Source organism: Heloderma suspectum, chromosome 6, assembly GCF_057233095.1.
Source record: "Heloderma suspectum isolate Gila_16-S chromosome 6, 16-S_ref, whole genome shotgun sequence".
Lineage (NCBI taxonomy): Eukaryota > Metazoa > Chordata > Lepidosauria > Squamata > Helodermatidae > Heloderma > Heloderma suspectum.
The window spans coordinates 77,637,403-77,657,095 of NC_139463.1; the positions used below are offsets into that span (position 1 = coordinate 77,637,403).

Below are 19,693 nucleotides of genomic sequence, written 5' to 3' on the forward strand. Positions count from 1 at the left end.
CACCTTTTGGATTCTTGACCCTTGGCACGCTTCTTGACCACACTTTTGTCTTGTCCTTGGCTTTTTGAACTCCAGTACTCCAACCCAGCCTGTGGGGGCCTTCTGATCTGCTGTCATCTCAGAGGGCCATTGTCAGAGCAGGACAAGGCTATCTTGACATATAAGGCCCTAAACAACTTGGGATCACCCATATTAACCTGCCCATTCATTGACATCTACAGGTAAGGTTGTCCTAGTTATTCCATCTCCCGCACATGTATATCTGACAACAACCAGGAGGGCCTTTTCTGTTGTGGTGCCCCACCTTTGGAATTCTCTTCCCCTTGCAGTGTGACAGCTGCCAACTTTGATGGTGCCTGTTAAAAACTCATGTGTTTACCCAAGCATTTGCTGTTTTGAATATCTAGCTTAGTAGACCTTTTATTTTATTGTAGCATTGTAAGTAGTAAAGGGGGGGGGTCGCATCAAACTCTAAACCAGGCCCCATTCTTGAAGGTGACAGTTGCGCCACCCCCTGATGAGATGGGAAGTCCCAACCTAGCTGGATGTCCGACATATGCAATCAGCTGACCCAGTCATATGACCTTCAGGGTCACCTGATGGGGGTCACGTGACCCCTCTATGAATTCGTCATGCTGCCATGGACCAATAGGAATTGGTTTTAGAGCCCTAAGGGGCACGGGCGAGGAAATGGCCTGCAGGGTCATTTCCAGGCTGCACTTGGATTGGCCAGGTGGGGTGATGAGACCCCTCTACGAACTCACCATGACTCCATGGACCAATAGGATTTGGTTTTAGAGCCCTAGCAGGTACGGGTGTGGAGATGGCCTGCAGGGCCATTTCCAAGCTGTGCTCAGATTGGCCCAGTGGGGGTCATGTGACCCCTCTACGAACTCACCATGCCACCGTGGACCAATAGGAAGAGGTCTTAGAGCCCTGACATGTGCAGGAACTTCAGATCGGCCCATCATGCCGCATGTGGCCCTGTAAAGTCATGCCCCCCCCCAACCCCACTGACCTATAGGGAAAAACTTACCCCCAGAAAAACAGCCTTTTTTCTTGCCCAGACATTTTCTGCACAGAGAACATGGAATGGCTAAAGAACGTGCAGTGGCCAAGAGTAACTGAGGGACCTTCAGGTTTCACTCATCCCCTGGTACCTTTGAGCATTCTGCCCAGAAAGATGGAAACTGCACCTATGACACCTGCAGTCATAAACATTAAACCAGGGAAGGGAGCTGGTGTCACAGCAGCTGTAACAGAGAGCTTACCTTTTGCTGTATTTCCCATGGGACAAAGAACTTCTCCTGAAACTGAGTTACATGCTGATTGGAGTATGGATAGCACTGAGGTGAAGCCTGTTGAAGACATGGATGGCAGGATGCTTATGAAAATAGCCACCTCGCTGTTAGAGAAAATGGAACTGGGGGATCCTGACACAGACTGGTCTACTTACTGCACAGCCCTTGAGGATCTGGAAGAGGAGATGGAAGTTGTGGCAGAGAAAGGAGGCACACCGGCAAGTGTTTATTTCTGAGATTTGTTCTTAATAGTATTTAGAGAGCAAATCCGGGAGCGGTACATGCGGCTGACTCTAAGCTTTTCATTGTGTTACACAGGAACATGGAATGTGTGGTGATACTGAGAACCTGAACATCAAGAGTTCACCAACAGTCAACATTTCATAGAAATATAATGCTTTCTGTGGTGGTTGTTTCTTTTGCACCAATAAAAATGCTTTGTAGTAACCCTATGCGTAGGGATGGACGGAACACTTACCTTCCATTCCGTTCTGTTTCCGCTGGGGGGGGAGGCACTCCGTCCCTCCCTCCGGGATCCTTGATGGGGGGGAGATGATCTGGTCCTCACCCCTGGAATCCTACCCGGCTGGCTCCGCTCCGCAGCCAAGCCGCAGAGCCACCGGCTGGCTCCGGCCACCCGCAGCCAGACATCCGGCCACTGGGCAGCCCTGCAGGGATGCAAATGGCGGCTGTCATAGCTGCCTCCATTTGCGTCCCTGTATTTAGCCGTGATAGGCTACGTAAATATTTACGTAGCGTATCACTGCAGGGGAAAAAAACCCAGCATACGCAAATGGCGGTAGCCGCCATTTGCATACGCTGGGTTCCCCCCCGCCGTGATAGGCTACGTAAATACTTATGTAGCCTATTACAGCCTCCACAGGGACACAAATGGCATCTCTGCATTAGCTGTGATAGGCTACGTAAGTATTTACGTAGCCTATCACGGCTATGTAGAGGAAGCGAATGGTGGCCGCAGGACAGCTGCCATTCTCAAAGCAGCACAGACTGGAGTAGGTAAGTGCTCCGTTTCACATGCCTTTTGTGGTTGGGGGTGGCGGGGACTTTGTCCCGCGCACCTTTTGTGGGTTGGGGGGGTGAGGGCTTCATTCCGCGATGGATTTTGGGGGGCCGAATGCCAGTGCATTCGGCCTCACCACGATCCATCGCGGAATTCTCTGACATCCCTACCTATGCGTCCATTCTTGTGTTAACCCACAAAATGTCAGAGCATGAAGAAATCCTAAAGAAGATTTATTATACCCCCGGTGATGTTGGGAGTTTGGGTGGAGTGAACCCCTTATTTCAGGAGGCAAAGAAAGAGAGCAAAACACTGGTCAGAAAAGAGGTTACCAAATGGCTCTCAGATCAGAAGGCTTACACACTGCATAAACCAGCCAGGATCCATTTTAAGTGAAATAGGACCATTGTGTCTGAAGTGGCTGCACAATGGCAAGCTGATTTAGTCGACATGAAGCAATTTTCTCAATACAACAACGGTTACAAGTATATTTTAACAGTGATAGACATTCTGTCTAAATATGCCTGGGCTTGCGCTCTAAAAGACAAAATGGGCAGGGAGGTGTCTGGAGCTTTTAAAGTGGTTTTCACACAAGATGGAAGATAGCCTATCAAAATACAGGCCAACAAAGGAACGGAGTTCCTAAACAAGGATGTGGGTCATCTATTCAAAAAACATGGGGTATACCACTTTGTTTCCAAAAACGAGGTCAAAGCTGGGGTTGTTGAGAGGTTCAACAGAACTTTAAAAACAAAAATGTGGAGGTATTTCACAGCCAACAACACCTTCATTTATATAGACGTGCTACCGCCATTCCTAAAAAGTTATAACCATAGCTTTCACAGAGCCATCAAAGCTAGACCTGTGGATGTTAATCAGTATAACTCCCTGGCCATTTGGAAAGTAGTCTATGGGAGCTCTGTAAAAAGGAAACAGGAGGTACCCCTGCTCAGTAAAGGGTATCATGTGCAGATTTCTAAAAGCAAGGGTGTCTTTGCCAAGGGTTACAAACAGAATTTCACCACAGAGTTATGTATAGTGGATCAAGTCATCCAAAGAGCAAAGAGACCTGTCTACCAGTTAAAAGATTATGAAGAAGACACTGTAGTGGGGACCTTCTATCCTGAAGAATTACAGAAGGTTAATGCCATGGAGGATAGGGTGTACAGGATCGAAGAAGTCCTGGCTGCAAAAGGTAGGGGTAGGAGAAAGTATTACCTAGTGAAATGGTTAGGCTGGCCTAGCAAGTTCAACAGTTGGGTGCATGCTTCTGATCTTTGTGAACCTGTATAGAATGGCAGAACAGGATGGGTGACTGTGGGTTTTACATTACCCTGCCTAGTAACACCTGTGCAGAGGTTTTCCCACAGAACACCATCTTGGCATTTACTATACACCTAGCAAGATTTCTGGACCTTCCAGGGTCATGGGAAGTGGGTCTGGTTGAGATACAATACCCGCACAGCTGGTACACTCTAACTAGCAATGCACAATTTGAAATTCATCAAGCGAAAAGCAAGTGGACCTTTTTTCTGCGCAGTGGCTATTATGCGAGCATTCTTAATCTGGTCAAAAACATAAACAAGATTATACTAGATAAACAGGGTGGCCCGGAAGTGATTATGCACTACGATGCGGTGTCTGGAAAAGTTGTTGTTAAAGCCACAGAACCATATAGCTTACTAGCCAGTACAGAGTTGATCCACATATTGGGGCTGTTAACTGGAAATCCTGACATTACAGGCAGCTTTAACACCTTATACATCTACACAGGCATTGTGGAGCACCAGATTGTTGGGGACTTTTATGTACCTTTACTGCACTGTGTGCCAGTGCGTGGACAGAACAAGGAATGTGTCAATGTTGGTTATGACAAGCCTCACTACATACGTGTGAGTAAGCATCACATTGACACCATCACTGTTGAAATAAAGATGGATCAGAACAAAAGTGTACCATTTCGTTTTGGTAAGGTGGTTGTGAAGCTGCACTTTCGCCCCCGGAGATCCTAGGTATTTTAAACTTAAAATGGTCATCCTAAAAATATATGGGGACCTTACCCTGTATAGGGGATATTACACACTTTTTGCATTCGACCTGACGCCAGACCAAGAATGGGGAGATTACTATTCTTTGATTAAAACTGGGAACTTGAGAGCAGAATTCTGTTTTGCTAAAGCCCTGGCCACCATGGTCAACATGATTGTGTATGGTGTTTTTGACAATGTGATAGAAATAAATCACAGGAGAAATGTCCTGTTTGACTATATGTAACATGGACAGCATGCAGCTAACTTGTGTGCTATCTTCAAGCCACTACACCAGAAAGATTTTCTATGGCATGTTTCCTTGTGACATGCTTCCCAGTGGGAGGATACACCAAAGGCCTGTGGGGTTAGTAGTCAATACCCATCCCCACAACTTCCCTGGAGAGCACTGGTTGGCCATCTAATTGACAGAGGATAATAGTGGAGAATTTTTTGATTCCTATGGGCACCCTCCTAACCACCGTCTCGTCCCTAAAACCATCATGAATTTTTTAAGAAAAAATGCCAGCAAGACTGTGTTTCAACCCAGACAACTCCAAGCTGACAAGTTTGTGATTTGTGGCTACCATTGTGTATTTTTCCTGCAGCAGCATTGTAAAGGCCTAACATTTAAACAGATTCAAGAACAGAATTCTTACAATTTAGAAAGAGATGATCAAATGGTGGAACATTTTGTAAAAAACAAGAAGAACATGTCCAGGCATGCCTTAGACATGTTCCAACCTGCCCAAGGCTGTAGATCAAGCTGTGACTTTCATAGCCGTATCTCCCAATAAAACAACCTCTATTGGTTTTTTTTTTGGTTTTTTTTAAACCAAATAATTTCTTGTCTGTATGTTTTCTAACCATTTACCCTTAAAGTAGACAGGCACAGTGCAGATAACTTTAAATAAGTTTTTTTTTTAAAATACTGATTTATTTTTAGTCCTGATAAAACAAAAGGTAACTTTATAAGCTGAGCCAGGTAGGAGCATAAGATCGCTTTTGTTTTTTACTGCTCGTAGATGTGTGGAACAACATTGGCATCGTGCCTTTGGGTGTCTTTAGGTAGTCCAAGGCTTCTCTATTGGTAGGATTACCCACTACAGATGCTGGGACATTTAGTTCAGCCAGAGCACTCATAAAAACATCCCAACCTTTTGGGGCACGCTTGGTTTTCAGGGTCTGTGTGATCCCCTTCACCAAATCCAGAATATTGGAACCAGGTACAGCCTCCCCCTGGTGCACAAAGGCTCCTTTCTCATCCCATGAAGAAACTTCTCTGTTTTGCGGCATTTTGTTCAATAGGAGCCTTGCATGGTTCTTATATCTAGCAGGAAGACTGTCCAGTACTACTTGGAAGACATTGTCAGAGATTACTGACGCTTCCACAGAGGCTTGTTGTGGCTGAGGTAGAAACAGGTTTAGGTTTTCTTTCTCTGCCTCCCTCTGTCTTACATGAGTTAGATATTTTTGAAGCAAAGAAGCATAACGTTTAGCTTTTTCATGTTCTGTTAATTCGCTCCTGTGGAGAATTCCCTGCATCTCAGTATCTAGTGAGCTGATTGCTGCAGTTCTGATGTCTTCCTCCTTAGGAGGTGGACTCTTTAATTTTTCCAGCTGGTGGCTAGGGGCCAAATACATCTTTTCAGCATACTCCATCACTGATTTGCTAAAAACCCGGTGAGCAGGGGGACTGCAAAACTTAGTAACGGTCCAAGAAACCCACCAGATTTTTTCACCAGATGCTTCTTTCTTCTCAGAGAGCCTTTCTTGTTACTCAGGCTTTTAATAAGGTTACGTTTCTTTTTTAATGTACGTACCTGTTGGGGAGATAGAGGAATGTTGCCTTTTAAAGTATTGAGTGCTATTTCTGAGATGGCTGCAATCAGGTCATCAGAATGATGCCACACATAAAATGGTTTTCCTCTGGTGTGGCGGTGCCTTAATAAGAATTTTTAAGAGGACCAAATTTCTCTTTATACGGGTAGACATGTTGCCTTGCAGAGGAGGTGGGCATCAATAGAAGGGCCAGCACTAAAGGCGAAGCCTTTTGTAACCAGATGGAACTTTTTTCATGGTGTACACTACAGGCCAGTCTGGTGGAAAAAGACCTGTTCTTAACCTGTAAGTTTCTGGGGTAGCTGCATTTAAATCTACCACCAGATAACCATAAGGTTTGCTTGTAGAATCTGCAAACGCCTCCATGAAGAATTGACTGTTTTGTGGGTACATTTGATGAGCTAAAATCGCAATTTGTAATTTATCCCTGGGGTTTTTGAACAGCACCATATATTTTGCATTTAGGCTGATGGTGTGGTTGCTTTTTCCTTTGCAGAACATATTCTGCATGATGAAAACAATACTCAAGTTCCTGTGGTGTACATACTGAGTAAAGGCCTTTTCAACTTCACAGCTCTCAGATGCCGACAACATCAGATCGTCTATCACCAAAAATTTTACGTTATTGAGGGGTAACAAATCATTATCATCACATTTTGCAGGCAAACCCTCCACAAACTGAATGAATGGGTATTTACATAGCAGATCTTTGTACAGAGGCTGCCAACAACCATAACACCACACAATATTTTCAGGTACAGCCAAGAACACACTGTGAGCATTGTCCAGCATATTTTTGATGAAAAAGCTTTCCGCACAGTTGCTAGGCTGCACTAGAATAGCTGAAAAGGGGTGTTGACAGTGTGTATCCATAGTCAAAAACCATAAGGCAGTGTGTTAAACTCTTCAGTAATAACTCTTTTGTCATATACCACCTTTTGAGTTTTCCTGAGAGTCTTAGTTTCCAGAGTCCAATGGCTTTTGTTCCTTACAATACCTGGCTGCTGTACGACAATCTCACAAGGCGGTCTGTGCTTCCTGTCTGAGACGAAGGCAAAAACTAATTCTTTGAGACTGTTGAAATTAATTTTTTCACAGTTAGCAGTGTTCAATGTAATGCCTTTGACCTTCAAAAAACTTTCCCTTGTCCTGAAAGTTTAAAACCATAAGACTTAGGACCAGCCGACACAAACTCTGTGATAAATTCATCTGCAGGGATTTTGCTTGTGAGGTCTCCTAAGTAATCTCCGAGAGGGGGCATCCACTGCCCCTCCCTACTCAAAAATATCACAGAATCTGTGTCGTGGTATAAATAACACTCTTGCAAGCCGTCTAACAAAGCGTAGAGCTTCAGCCAAGCATATGCTGTTGTAAAGGCAGCTATGAACAATCCTACTTAGAGTCACCATGCAGTCTTCAGAATGTTTCCAGGACACGCAGACTACATCAGCATCGATAAAGTCACACATTGAAACCCCATAAGCATCAGAAAACAGAATCTGAAATAACTCATCAGGGTCTCTCACCACTTGTGTGTTAGGCAGGTTTGTTCTCTGGCCAAATTTCCCCCACAGAGAATTTAAAAATAATTTTGCAATTTGCCATTTTGCAGGGTTCATGGCAATCTCATTGGGGTGCAATGCCACCCCTTCATTTTGGAGATAATCAGCGATATATCACTGTTTATCTTCTGTGCTGACACACCAGTGTGGGTACTCTGAAGCCTCCTGTTTTTGGCGAAGGTGCATTTCAATGAAATCTGAAAACAAACAGGTGGTCCGCTTTTCAAAATGCCAGACTTCATAAATTTTCACAACCTTGTAGCCCTTTTCTACAGCTGCATTCAGCTCAGCAGTGCACCATGTTCCTAGCAGAGCCCATTCCTCATCAGAATGTTTACACGTTTCCTGCTGATGAGCTGCTGCACAAGCTGCACACAGGACAAATATGAGCTTTACCGTCCACCTTGGTAGGGAGGACCGGGAAGAAAAGACCTTGGAGTGGGTAAACTTTAGCCTTTGCAATCCTGAAGTAATCTGAGAGCGGTTTACAGTTCTCATAAATTATTTCAGGGTGACCACAAGGGTATGCTTTATTCTTGTTCACATAGGGATACAGGCTTGTAAAATCATAGTAATGAATCCGTTCCCCATCTTCAGGTTTATAATACAGACAGACCACATTAGTACGCCCCCCAAAGAGAGCATCTCTAGGTTCTAGAGGGTCTGGAAAATGAGCACCAGCAAGAAAACTCTTGAGGTCCTCATCTGTTTTTAACATATGCTGCCACTCGTGTTCCCATATAGTCCTGACTTCAAACCCCATAAGTTTCAGTTCAGCAATCCTTTTTTGTGTGGAGTTGTACAGGAATTCATATGTTTTACCCTGCCGGGGGTTCTTATCCTCTGGAGAATAACACACTACACACCCATGCCAAAAGCAGCCGTGAAATTCAAAGGCTGTCTTCTTATTATCTATGACTGCATAGCCATCTAGAAAATAAGGGCCAGCTTTGAATTCCCCACCCTTTAAGGCGTGCTGAATCTGAATCTTTTCTTTATGCTCTATGTAGCTCAACCACTGAATTGCAGGGGTGGAAAATCGTTTACACTGCCGGTGATAATTATCTGGTGGGGGTATGGCAATAGTGTACTCCGTCAGAAACTTAAACCTTTTGGGGATTGTTCTATGGATTAGAAAAAAGATAGACCAGTTTTAGAGAAAGAGCCTTTTTTTTTTTTTTGCAATATACCAACACAGAAAGAGAAATATATACATGAAATGAACTTGCCTGCAGGCATACTGCACCTCTTTTAGAATACTAAAGGTTGTTTTAGTTTTTCTGCGGGGATAAATTGGGAAAGAAGCATAAACTGTATTGCATTTTATTTTAGTTTATCTGCACCCATCTATAAGAATACAATAGTTGGCAGAAAGAAAAAGACTTAAGGTATATTCATATGTAGGTAGGCTTCCAGGCCCTTTACTTCAGGTGTGGGTGTGGGTAAAGAAACAGAGAAGTGCGGGCTCTTTTTATCAGTGCTAGTCCTATTGTGTGAATTCTGGTACTGTGATTGGATAACATTAAGGATCCCCCCGCCCCTGAGGTTGGCCTCCCACCCATCACTAAAATTTAGTACCACCCTACTCAAAACACGTAATGGGGTTCCAGGATCCCTGTAATCTCAAACCCCCATCTGAAAAAATGTGGCATCACGCATTTCGGGGCCCACCCCTCTGCCCTGTAATGGAAACTAGTGATAAAAGTTGATTCTTTTCAAAAATGTTTCTGACAAACAAACAAACATTCATAGTTTTCCCCTACATATAAATGAGCAAAGGGAGGATGCCCCCTACCACCCCATCATGTTTATTTTTAAATGTATACCTATGTATCCATCATTTTAAAGACAGTTATTGATAATTTTTCTCCAATATCAGATGTTTACATTAATGCATTTTACCAAGCTGCTAACAGCAAATGTGAGAAGCCTAGTCCATTGCCCCCTGCTCTGTTCTAGGGCAGGCCATGTAGGGTTTTTTTTACAAAATCACTTTACAGGGGTGAGCATAGTTTTTGGGGGTCCCTAGCTAGGGTTTTTTTAGAAAACCTAAGTGGCGCTTAAGGAATGTTTTACTTTTTAAAGACTCTTGAAGGTTTTACTTTCAGCCCCTGTGATTTCTATGTTTAATGATTCTTTCAAAAATGTTTCTGACAAAACAAAACAAAAATGCAGCAGTTTTCAAATGATCCATTTTATTCAGAGTTTGGCTTTACAGAGGTAAGAAAATATTTATAGGACCTGTTTCTAATCACTTTCATTACATGATTTAAAAATACATGATCGGTATTTTTCAGGGTTTTATTCAGTAGTTTCAGGGCCTTGTGTGAACGACCAATTTTAGTCACCAAGATTAATACTTCATTAACAGACTCTTATATTAAAACCAGACAGTTCAGACTATATCCAATTAGAGTAATAATATGCAGTATACTTTTAAAACATATTTTCCCACATACAATTCTCAGTTTTCTAGAGATGACACTCTTCGGCCAAGATAAGCATTCATGTGAGGATTGTCCTGGTGCCTGGATTGTACATCCAATACATGTATCATGTAGATATTCAATTAAGCAGTGCTTCTGATTTCCAAAAACAGTGGTTCTGACAATGCATTGCATTCCTCTGCAGTGCTTTCTGGGTGAGCTGAAGCTTGTTTCATCTGCTTCCAGGCCTAGAATACTTTTCAGGATGACATGGCCTGGCTGCTCCATTGACAGAACAGCACAACTCTAAAAAGAAATTAAGAAAATACTTTGGTGTCTCCTAAACACACACAGCATGTCTTTAATATTGGTGCTACAAATAATCACATGTACCTGTATTTGAAAGTTTCCTATTGAAGCCATCTTCCATAATGCCACCGGTGATGGCAACTCTCCTTTAATTTTGACAGTTTTTCCAGGGCCTTCTGCACCAACATTATTCACACAGGGATCCTGGAAAATGGAACAATCTATTATGAAGCTATATCCTGCCCGTAACCCTTTTGCAAACTTCAGAAACGACCACAAAATATCCCCCCCCAACTGCCCGTCCATCCACATAGATAGAAACATTGAAATCTTACCTGTGCTACAAGATTCTCTAGTGAAATGGCTTCCAACATGTTCTGCCACATTTGGGAAACCTTGGCCTCCTCCTCGCGTAGAAGTTTAGGTGGTTGAAAAGCAGTGTCATCAGAACTGGTACTGATTAGGGATGTACGAAAGGCATTTACCTTTTGTGGATTATGTTTATGGTTGGGGGGAGGCGTTCCGTCCCTCCTCCCGGAATCCTCGCCGGGGGGGAGGCGCTCCATTCCTCCCCCCCTGGAATCCTGGCTGGCCGGCTGTGCTCCGCAGGGATTCTGCGGAGCCGCCGGCCGGCTCCGCCAGCAGCCGGACATCCGGCCACTGGCTAGCCATAGCCGCCGCCGCCGTTTGCGTCCCTGCAGTCAGCCATGATAGGCTACGTAAATGTTTATGTAGCCTATCATGGCTGACTTAAAAAAACCAAACGCACGTACACAAATGGCGGCGGCCATGGCCGCCGCCATTTGCGTACGCACTTTTTTAAAAAAGTCAGACATGATAGGCTACATAAACATTTACGTAGCCTGTCATGTTTTTTTTTTTTAAACCTAGTTGTGATAGGCTATGTAAATCTTTACGTCCCTGCTAGCCAGCGGCCGGATGTCCGGCTGCTGGAGGAGCTGGCCGGCGGCTCCGCAGAATCCCTGCAGAGTGGAGCCAGCTGGCCAGGATTCCGGGGGGGAGGAACGGAGCGCCTCCCCCCCAGCCAGGATTCCGGGGGGAGGGATGGAACGCCTCCCCCCCAGCATCAGCATAATCCGCGGAAAGGTAAGTACCTTTCGTACATCCCTACCCCAGAGGGTTGCTTGGCCGTGCCATGTTCTCTGTGCAGAAAACATGTCTGTGCAAGAAAAAGGCTGTTTTTCTGGGGGGCAAGGCTGTCCCTATTGGTCAGTGGGTTGGGGGGCGTGACCTTACAGGGCCAGGCTCTAAGACCTCCTCCTATTGGTCCATGGCGGCATGACAAGTTCGTAGAGGGGTCACATGACTGAAGGTCATATGACTGGGTAGGCTGATAGCATACGTCGGACTTCTGGCTAGGGCGGGACTTCCTGTCTCAACAGAGGGCAGCGCAACTGTCACCTTTGAGAATGCGGTGTGGTTTAGAGTTTGATGTGAACCCCCCTCCTTTACTACTATTGTATTTTATTTCAATGGTTGGGTTAATGAACTTTGTACACCACCCTGTGATTTGTTAATGAAGGATACCATATAAATATTGTAAATAAATAAATAAATAAATAGATAACAGAACACATCTGAGTGAGTTTAAAAATGCACATCATGATCATCATCATAGCACTGACATATAACCCTTTTTCATGTTCTAAGTAATCTTGGCCCCTATACAAAGAACTGTAGAAGAAGCAGAAGGCAATGGACATGCTGAGGCACCGACAAGAGCCACCTTTTCTGCAATCCTGAGGCAAATGTTTATTACACACTTGTTCCCTCATCATGGGAGTGGATGAGAGCTGCATTCCCACACAGCGCAATGAATATAATACATTAATCTGCCTCTTTCTGTATGCAAGTATTATTCATCGAACTGGAAGAAAGTTATCTTTGTTGAATTCTTCCAGTCTTTGATCATCTGAAGAGAGACAGAGAGAACCCTGATGGTTTTCTCCAGAGACAGATGTTTAGCTGCTGTCCCTAGGCTCTAGAACACAGCTTGCCAGTAGAATGCTGCTATAGTCTTAAAATACTTACTATAAAACGTACGTCAAAGGAGACTGTGATCTCCCTGTGGGAAAACACAGAAGCAATGAATCAGGAGAGAGAATCATATACAAATATATAAGGTAGAAAAACTGAAGCTGACACAAGTGTGCTTTTCCTTTAATTTCAAGAAAGAACTGTGATCCTAAAGATGGGCGAAAAGAATAGAGGCTGTGTCTAGAAGAGAAGAATAGTAGATCAGGTAAATGGAATTCCAGCCCTTTATAATATGCAGAGATGTTTTAAAAGGTTGTGGCTTTCGTTTTTGAAAGCTGGATTTGGGAGAATTGTCCATGAATGTCCTGGCTCTTATCTTCACTCACATACCCACAGATTAAAACCAATCTTGGGAGGAGACAGAGAATGAATGGAATCATGGAGAATGAGATCCATCATGGTGTAGTAGGTAGAGTGTTGGACTTAGACTGGGGGGACCCGAGTTCAAATGCCCACTCAGTCACAAAACATACTGGGTAACCTTGGGCAGTCTACCTTACCTCATAAGGTTGTTGAGGGGATAAAAAGTAGAACTGGCAATGGTGGGGACACCATGCATGGATACTGCCTTGAGATCCTTTGAGAAAGGGTGGGATAATAATAAAATATCAATGTGTTCATGTTAATTTTGCTTGTTCAGCTGATCCTGCAGTTGTATAACAGAATCAGAGGTAGGCAACCTGGTTATGAAGACCCGAGTCTGTAATGTTATGCAATAGGAGTTGGGGAATAGGAGGTAGAAATTGTATTTCACAAGTTTATACCTTCTGTAAATTAGGGTGCAATCCTATGCATGTTTAGACAGAAAAAAAGTCCTACAGCTCCCAGCATTCCCCAGCCATCTATTTCACTTTGCACATTTGCAACAGTGGTCATGTTTCTGCTGTTCAAAACAGGGAGAGAGGAAGGACCTCACAACATCAGTGCTACAGCAAATATGCTATTTGGACATTCATATAGGTTAGGATCCACAGAACTGTGGAACTTGTTTTGCAAGCTCAAGGGGAACTTTTCTAGATATGAAGGTCTTCTGTTATTTCTATTCTATTATTTCCCCCATTCCCTTATTATTTCCCTCATAATGCCCCACATTTCTATACTATGGATTGGATCCAGATTACACTAGTTGAGCTGGCTCAACTCTGATTGATATCAATGGGGCCTAAGTTCAACTTACTTAATCTAGATCCCACCCTATCCTTTTAGTCAACTCAGAAGAAAAAAGAGTGGATGGCTAAGTCATGCACCTAAATTTATCACCAAGGACATTTAGGGTGCAATCCTATGGCCTGTAGACAGCATTTTGATGGCCATAGAATTTTTCATTTTCTGGGAACTGAGATAAGAGGCAGCACTCTGAAGTTGGTTCCCAGAAAACTGACTCCTCTCCCCTTCCCCCACTCCTTGAAGGTGGCTTGGCTCATCCCTGGCTCTGTGCTCATAACTGCAGTGAGGAGTGGGGGGAAAGGGGACATTCCTGGGGGCAGGGAGGGAAGGAGATGGCAGAAGCACTGTTATGACACTTCCTATGTGCTGTCCGGCCTCCCCACCACCACTCCTAGGCGCCCAGTATAGACAGCTGAAATTGGCCATCTAGCTGCAAATGCAGGGTGGCTGGAGCATGGAGGAGAAGATCCCCTCCGCACTATGCCCGCCCTGCATTGGATGGTGGCCTCCGAGTTCGGAGGTGGCTGACTATCCCCAAAGGTTTGCACCCTTAGTCAATCCTCAGAAGGATGATTGGTTAACAAAATTAAGTTAAGTCCTATACATATCAACTCAGATGTAAGTCCTATTGAATTCAATAAGGCTTACTCCCAAGTAAGTGGATTGAGAATCACAGCCTTACATTACTTCCTAGTCCATTCCATTATACTAACACATCTTTGCAGTGCAGACCTTTCTGAGTACTGACATAAAATGGATTTGTTATCAACATAAAATATGAATTGGGTAGAGATTCATATTTTATTGAAATGTCTTCATTGAAATGTAAAGCTCTATCAATGACATTTTATCTGTGATGGCTGCTTTGCCCCAAAAGGTCATCATCTATCACAAATCACTGAGTGATGAACATGCTTCTGTGAACTCTTCAGAAGACATTTGGCCAATCTCGATCCATTCATCCTTTCCAAAATGGAAATGACTTGCTTGAGGCATCCAATATTGTTCAACTGTGATTGTAACTTGGAATTGGGCACTGGAAAGCCCACTTCCATCTTCCTCTGTCTACCTCTGTCTTGTTTAGTATCTGCTTTATCATTGTGACTAACATAATTCTTATAGGAGAAAATGAGAAGAACTTCGTGAATCATTTCCACCCATATGAAGTTACGTTTATTTGATCTTTGCAGGTGTGAGCTTGTACTATGGCAAAGGCAGAACTGGAAAATCAGACAGTACTCACTGAATTCCTTCTGCTGGGGTTTGGAGAGTTTGGAGATCAGCAGTTCCTTCTCTTCCTGCTCTTCTTGGTGATCTACATTGTGACCATGATTGGGAATATCCTCATCATTGTCCTGGTGGTGGTTGATCACCGCCTGCACACGCCAATGTACTTCTTTCTGGGCAACCTGTCTTGCCTAGAGACCTGCTACAGCTCCAACATCCTTCCCGTGATGCTGTCTAATTTTTTCAATGGGGGCCAAAGAGCCATTTCTGTAATGGGCTGCATGATACAATATTACTTCTTTGGTTTCCTGGCTGCTTCCGAATGTTATCTCCTAGCAGCAATGTCCTATGATAGGTATGTGGCAATATGTAAGCCACTGCTTTACACAGCACTTATGAATGGCAGGGTTTGCCTCCAGTTAGTAGCTTGCTCTTGGATAAGTGGTTCATTGGCTATTAACATAACTATATATCTAATGCACCAATTAAAGTTCTGTGGCCCCAGAGAAATCAACCATTTCTTTTGTGATTTCAGTCCGATATTAAAGCTGGCATGCAGTGACACGCATGTGATTGAGCTTTTAACTACTTTCCTAGCAGCTGTGTGTTCCTTGCCTCCCTTCTTGTTGACCCTGGCATCTTACGTTTACATCATATCTACCATTGTAAGAATACCATCCATCAGTGGGAGGCAAAAGGCCTTCTCAACCTGCTCCTCACACCTCATTGTGGTGTCCATTTTCTACTGCACAATAATGATTGTCTACATGTTGCCTAAAACAGATGCACTGCGAGACCTCAACAAAATCTTCTCTCTCTTCTATACAGTCCTGACTCCTTTGTTCAATCCCCTGATATACAGCCTCAGAAACAGGGAGGTGAAGGAGGCCTTCAGAAAAGCTGTCACTAAATTTTGTACATTTGAAAGAACGCAGGGCTGTAATTGAATAAGCTGCATCTTGAGATGCTGGTTTTGCTGTAAGGGATGTCATTTTTCTTTGGGAAAGAAACAAACTTCTTTATATTGTTGCAATTCCCAAAATATATTTATATTTGTTTTCGTATGTGTGTGTGTGTGTGTGTGTGTGTGAGAGAGAGAGAGAGAGAGAGAAGGGAAATCACTATTTTGTGTTTGCTCTCTGATTTCATATAGTTTGCTTTACAAATGACTTGTATTTTGAAGTTTAAATTAACATTGTGAGAAATTGGAGTTTTTCTTTTCTTTTTTTAAAGGTGCACAAATGGTATAAACTTCAAAAGTGTTTTTTCCCCCCTACTGTTTGTATGTGTGCATGGGCCAAATTGGGCAGCCACATCTATTTATTCATGTATGCCACATTCACATATAAAGCAAGGAGTAGGGCAACATTTCCCCTCTTTTTTCTTTTTTACATGAAATGGGATGAGAGGAGCAGAATAATCCCTCTTTCACCACCTTACTTCTCAGAAAGGAATGTAGACTAGAACACATTCCGTGGTTGAAGTCCATACATTTCCAAGCTTGCAATGTGATTCACAGACCAACAGGAAAAAAATGGGTTCAAGAAACATGTACAAAAAGGGTATGAAAAAATGCATACTTCTGAAAATTGTACACAAACACACTTGTATCAATGGGAGCATACATTTCAAAACTGTGCACAACTGATGTGCAAATTTGGGAAACTATAAACAGAAATAGGCATGAATTTTCATATGAAAAGAAGAAACAAAGCTTGCAGTCTGATATGGACATGAGTTGGAACAAGCTTTGGGGTAGAAATTCAGAGCCTTTCTACATGAGACATTTATTTTGTGCTCACAATTCCTCACTCATGGTAGTATGCAGTGCTTTACATGATGTTGTCATCCTCCAGGCCTCTCCCATTCTTCACAACTATTTTTGCATTTTGTTTTGTTTTGAGGAAAGTCTGGTATATCCGGAAATGGCAGAATTAAACCTGATTATAGTTGCACAATTCTGCTATACCACAGCACTACCTAGAGGTTATGCAATGGAACATATAGAAAGGCAGAGAAGGACAAAACCTCCCAGAAAAAACCCATGTGTAGAGGACCCAATCTTGATCCCACAAAGAATTCGGAAGCAGAAGCCTTGGTAAAGTGGCGGGGTAAAGGATTCATGTAGAAAAGCCCACAGAGAACCTCAATGAGCGTGAGTTCTGCTGGTTTACAAATCCTTAGTTGAGTGTGGGGATGGTTTCATTCTCCTCATTGGTGCACTCTATTTCATGACCAAAAAAAGCTCCTCGCTACTGCTTCATGTGTGAATGAGGCCGCCATGTTAATAAATACATAGGACTCCACCATCATATCTTGTTTGGCCCTAAATCTTGGACATAAAGCACCTCTCACAGGCAGTTATGCATTTTTGTGGTATATCTGTAGGAGGAGTCAGAGCCTTCCACTACACATCCAAAGAATGTGTGAGGGGGCCATGGGGCTGTGTGGGTTAGCCTCGATCCCACCACTGATATGACTGGAAGCTGTGCTCCCCTGTCATCCACACATTTAACATGTGTGAGAAAGGGCTGTATAAAATGACTGAGTGATGATCTGAAGATATCCCCAGTCCAAACCTAACATTCTATCTACACCACCACAATTGGTATTGTGCAAACCGGGGGGGGCTTGATTTCATGTACTGTACATTGGCCTTGCAGGACTGAAGCATCTGAATTTCTCTCCAATCCAGTTGTATCCACAAGATTATTAATAGTGCAGTATTAGGAAGGGGGACAATACCTCCCCAATCAACCACCAAATGAGCAAAATTTGGGATATAGTAAAAGCGGGTAGATGTTATTAAATGTAGGGAAGAAGTGATAAATCCTTCAGTGAAACTAATGCATCTCATCTAGGCTACCAGTTGCTTAACGTGGTGCCAAATAGGAGCTGAATCTTTGTCGACTCTAGGGATGGCAGAGAATTCCGCCACGGAATCTAGTTCTTTAGAATCCGGCCCCCCAGAGTCCGTGGCGGAATGGCCTCCCCCCCTGCCACCCCGTGGAATCCCCCCAGGATGGAGCCTACCTGGCAGCTCTGGCTGCAGCAACATCCAGCCGCTGCTGGGCTGCACAGGGATGCAAATGGCGGCCGCCATAGCCGCCGCCATTTGTGTCCCTTTTTTTTCGCCGTGATAGGCTACGTAAATATTTACGTAGCCTATCACAGCAAAAAAAAAAGGGAACATAAATGGTGGTGGCTACGGCGGCTGCCATTTGCGTTCCCTTTTTTCGCTGTGATAGGCTACGTAAATATTTACATAGCCTATCACGGCCTCTGCAGGGACGCAAATGGCATCCCTGAGTTAGCCGTGATAGGCTATGTAAGTATTTACGTAGCCTATCACAGGAAAAATCATGAAGCGAATGGCAGCCGCATGTGCGGCCGCCATTCGCAAAGCAGCGCGAACGGCACCAGGTAGGTGCTCCGTTTCGTGCACCTTTCGCGGAGTGGTGGGGCAGGGGGGCTTCGTTCCGCCATGGATTTTGGGGGGGCCGAATGCACTGGCAGTCGGCCTCACTGAGATCCGTGGTGGAATTCTCTGCCATCCCTGGTGTTTTGGCCTCAAGTCCCTTTGATTTCAGTGGAAGAAGGAAGCACATGCTGAATGTTCTGTCTTTGAAATCAGAGGGACCTACCATTGCAAAAGCCAGAGCATACAATTACTTCCTCCCTTTCTTTACAAACCATGGTGCTGATGCTTTTTGTGGTGTGTGTTTGTGTCATGAACTGAAAATACCTATGATGAAACAGATCGCCATCACCCACCACAGATCCAGTTTGAGTTACTACAGTGCTTCAAATATACCTAAAAGAAAGATTGATGAATGCAATCAAATGACATGTGCAGTTTGGCCTATATTATTTATGTTTGCCTGGATTGTGCTCTGTGTGTGGGTATTTTAGGGCTACAAGCTATTAATAGGTGAAACTTAGCCAAAAATAAGTACTTTTCAGGTTCTTTCTTTTCAATGTAAGCACATGCTTAACTTTTCCATTGAAATCCAAGTGAATTTTAAAATGATTCACTTTGACTGGTTCACACCCAATTAACTTTTAGAAGTGTCTTGTTACATATTTTCACATTACATTGAAAATAAAATTAAAACAATATGATTTTGTTTTCTCCCCCAACCTTAAATTATTATAGTGTGTTTCAAAGTAGAATCCATTTCCTGGAAGTTTAAAAGAGTTTACAATTCCCCTGTGCACAAATATCGAGGGAGATCTTGTCTTCCTGCAGGATAAAAGGAATTAATAACGAAAGGAGCTCTCTAGTAACTTATAGGATAAATACTAAATCAAGGTGATGAATTTGTGTAGATGCAATATACAATAATTATTCAGACTGATTATCTGAAGCTGTCAGTTAGAAGAAGCACTTAGCCAGATGCTGGAATGAAGATAATGGGATGTTTGAAGCTGTATAGAGACCTGGGCATTGTTGGTGACAGAAGTTGCGACTCCCAGTGCTGTTCAGCATAGGGTAGACATCAGAACGTAAGTCACCCTTTTCCACACATATTTCTAGAATGGGATGGAGCAGGGCCCATGTTTTCCTACCCCAAAATGTTTAATATTGCAGCTAGTGCCAAATGCAGAAGCTAGACTGCTGACTGGAACACATTATAAAAATCATATAACACCAGTTTTAAAGGAATTGCATTGGCTGCCAATACTCTTCCGTTCGGAATTCAAAGTTCTGGTGATGACATTCAAAGCCTAAGTGGCTTGAGATCTCAATATT

The 19,693-nt window shown here is 43.5% G+C and overlaps 2 protein-coding genes across 2 annotated transcripts; one reads left to right on the forward strand and one right to left on the reverse strand.

The window, feature by feature from the left end:
* Positions 1–9,928: 9,928 nt before the first annotated feature.
* LOC146341284 (uncharacterized) lies at positions 9,929–18,053 on the reverse strand. Its single transcript, XM_084808312.1, has 5 exons — positions 17,974–18,053; positions 14,957–15,028; positions 12,541–12,574; positions 10,573–10,692; positions 9,929–10,485 (listed from the first exon to the last, which is right to left on the reverse strand). The coding sequence occupies exons 4-5, from the start codon at positions 10,600–10,602 to the stop codon at positions 10,129–10,131; spliced, it is 387 nt and encodes a 128-aa protein (XP_084664438.1). The 5' UTR covers positions 10,603–10,692; positions 12,541–12,574; positions 14,957–15,028; positions 17,974–18,053; the 3' UTR covers positions 9,929–10,128.
* LOC146341285 (olfactory receptor 2AP1-like) lies at positions 14,919–15,887 on the forward strand. Its single transcript, XM_084808311.1, has one exon. It carries the CDS (start codon positions 14,919–14,921, stop codon positions 15,885–15,887), a length of 969 nt encoding a protein of 322 aa, XP_084664437.1.
* Positions 18,054–19,693: the final 1,640 nt, after the last annotated feature.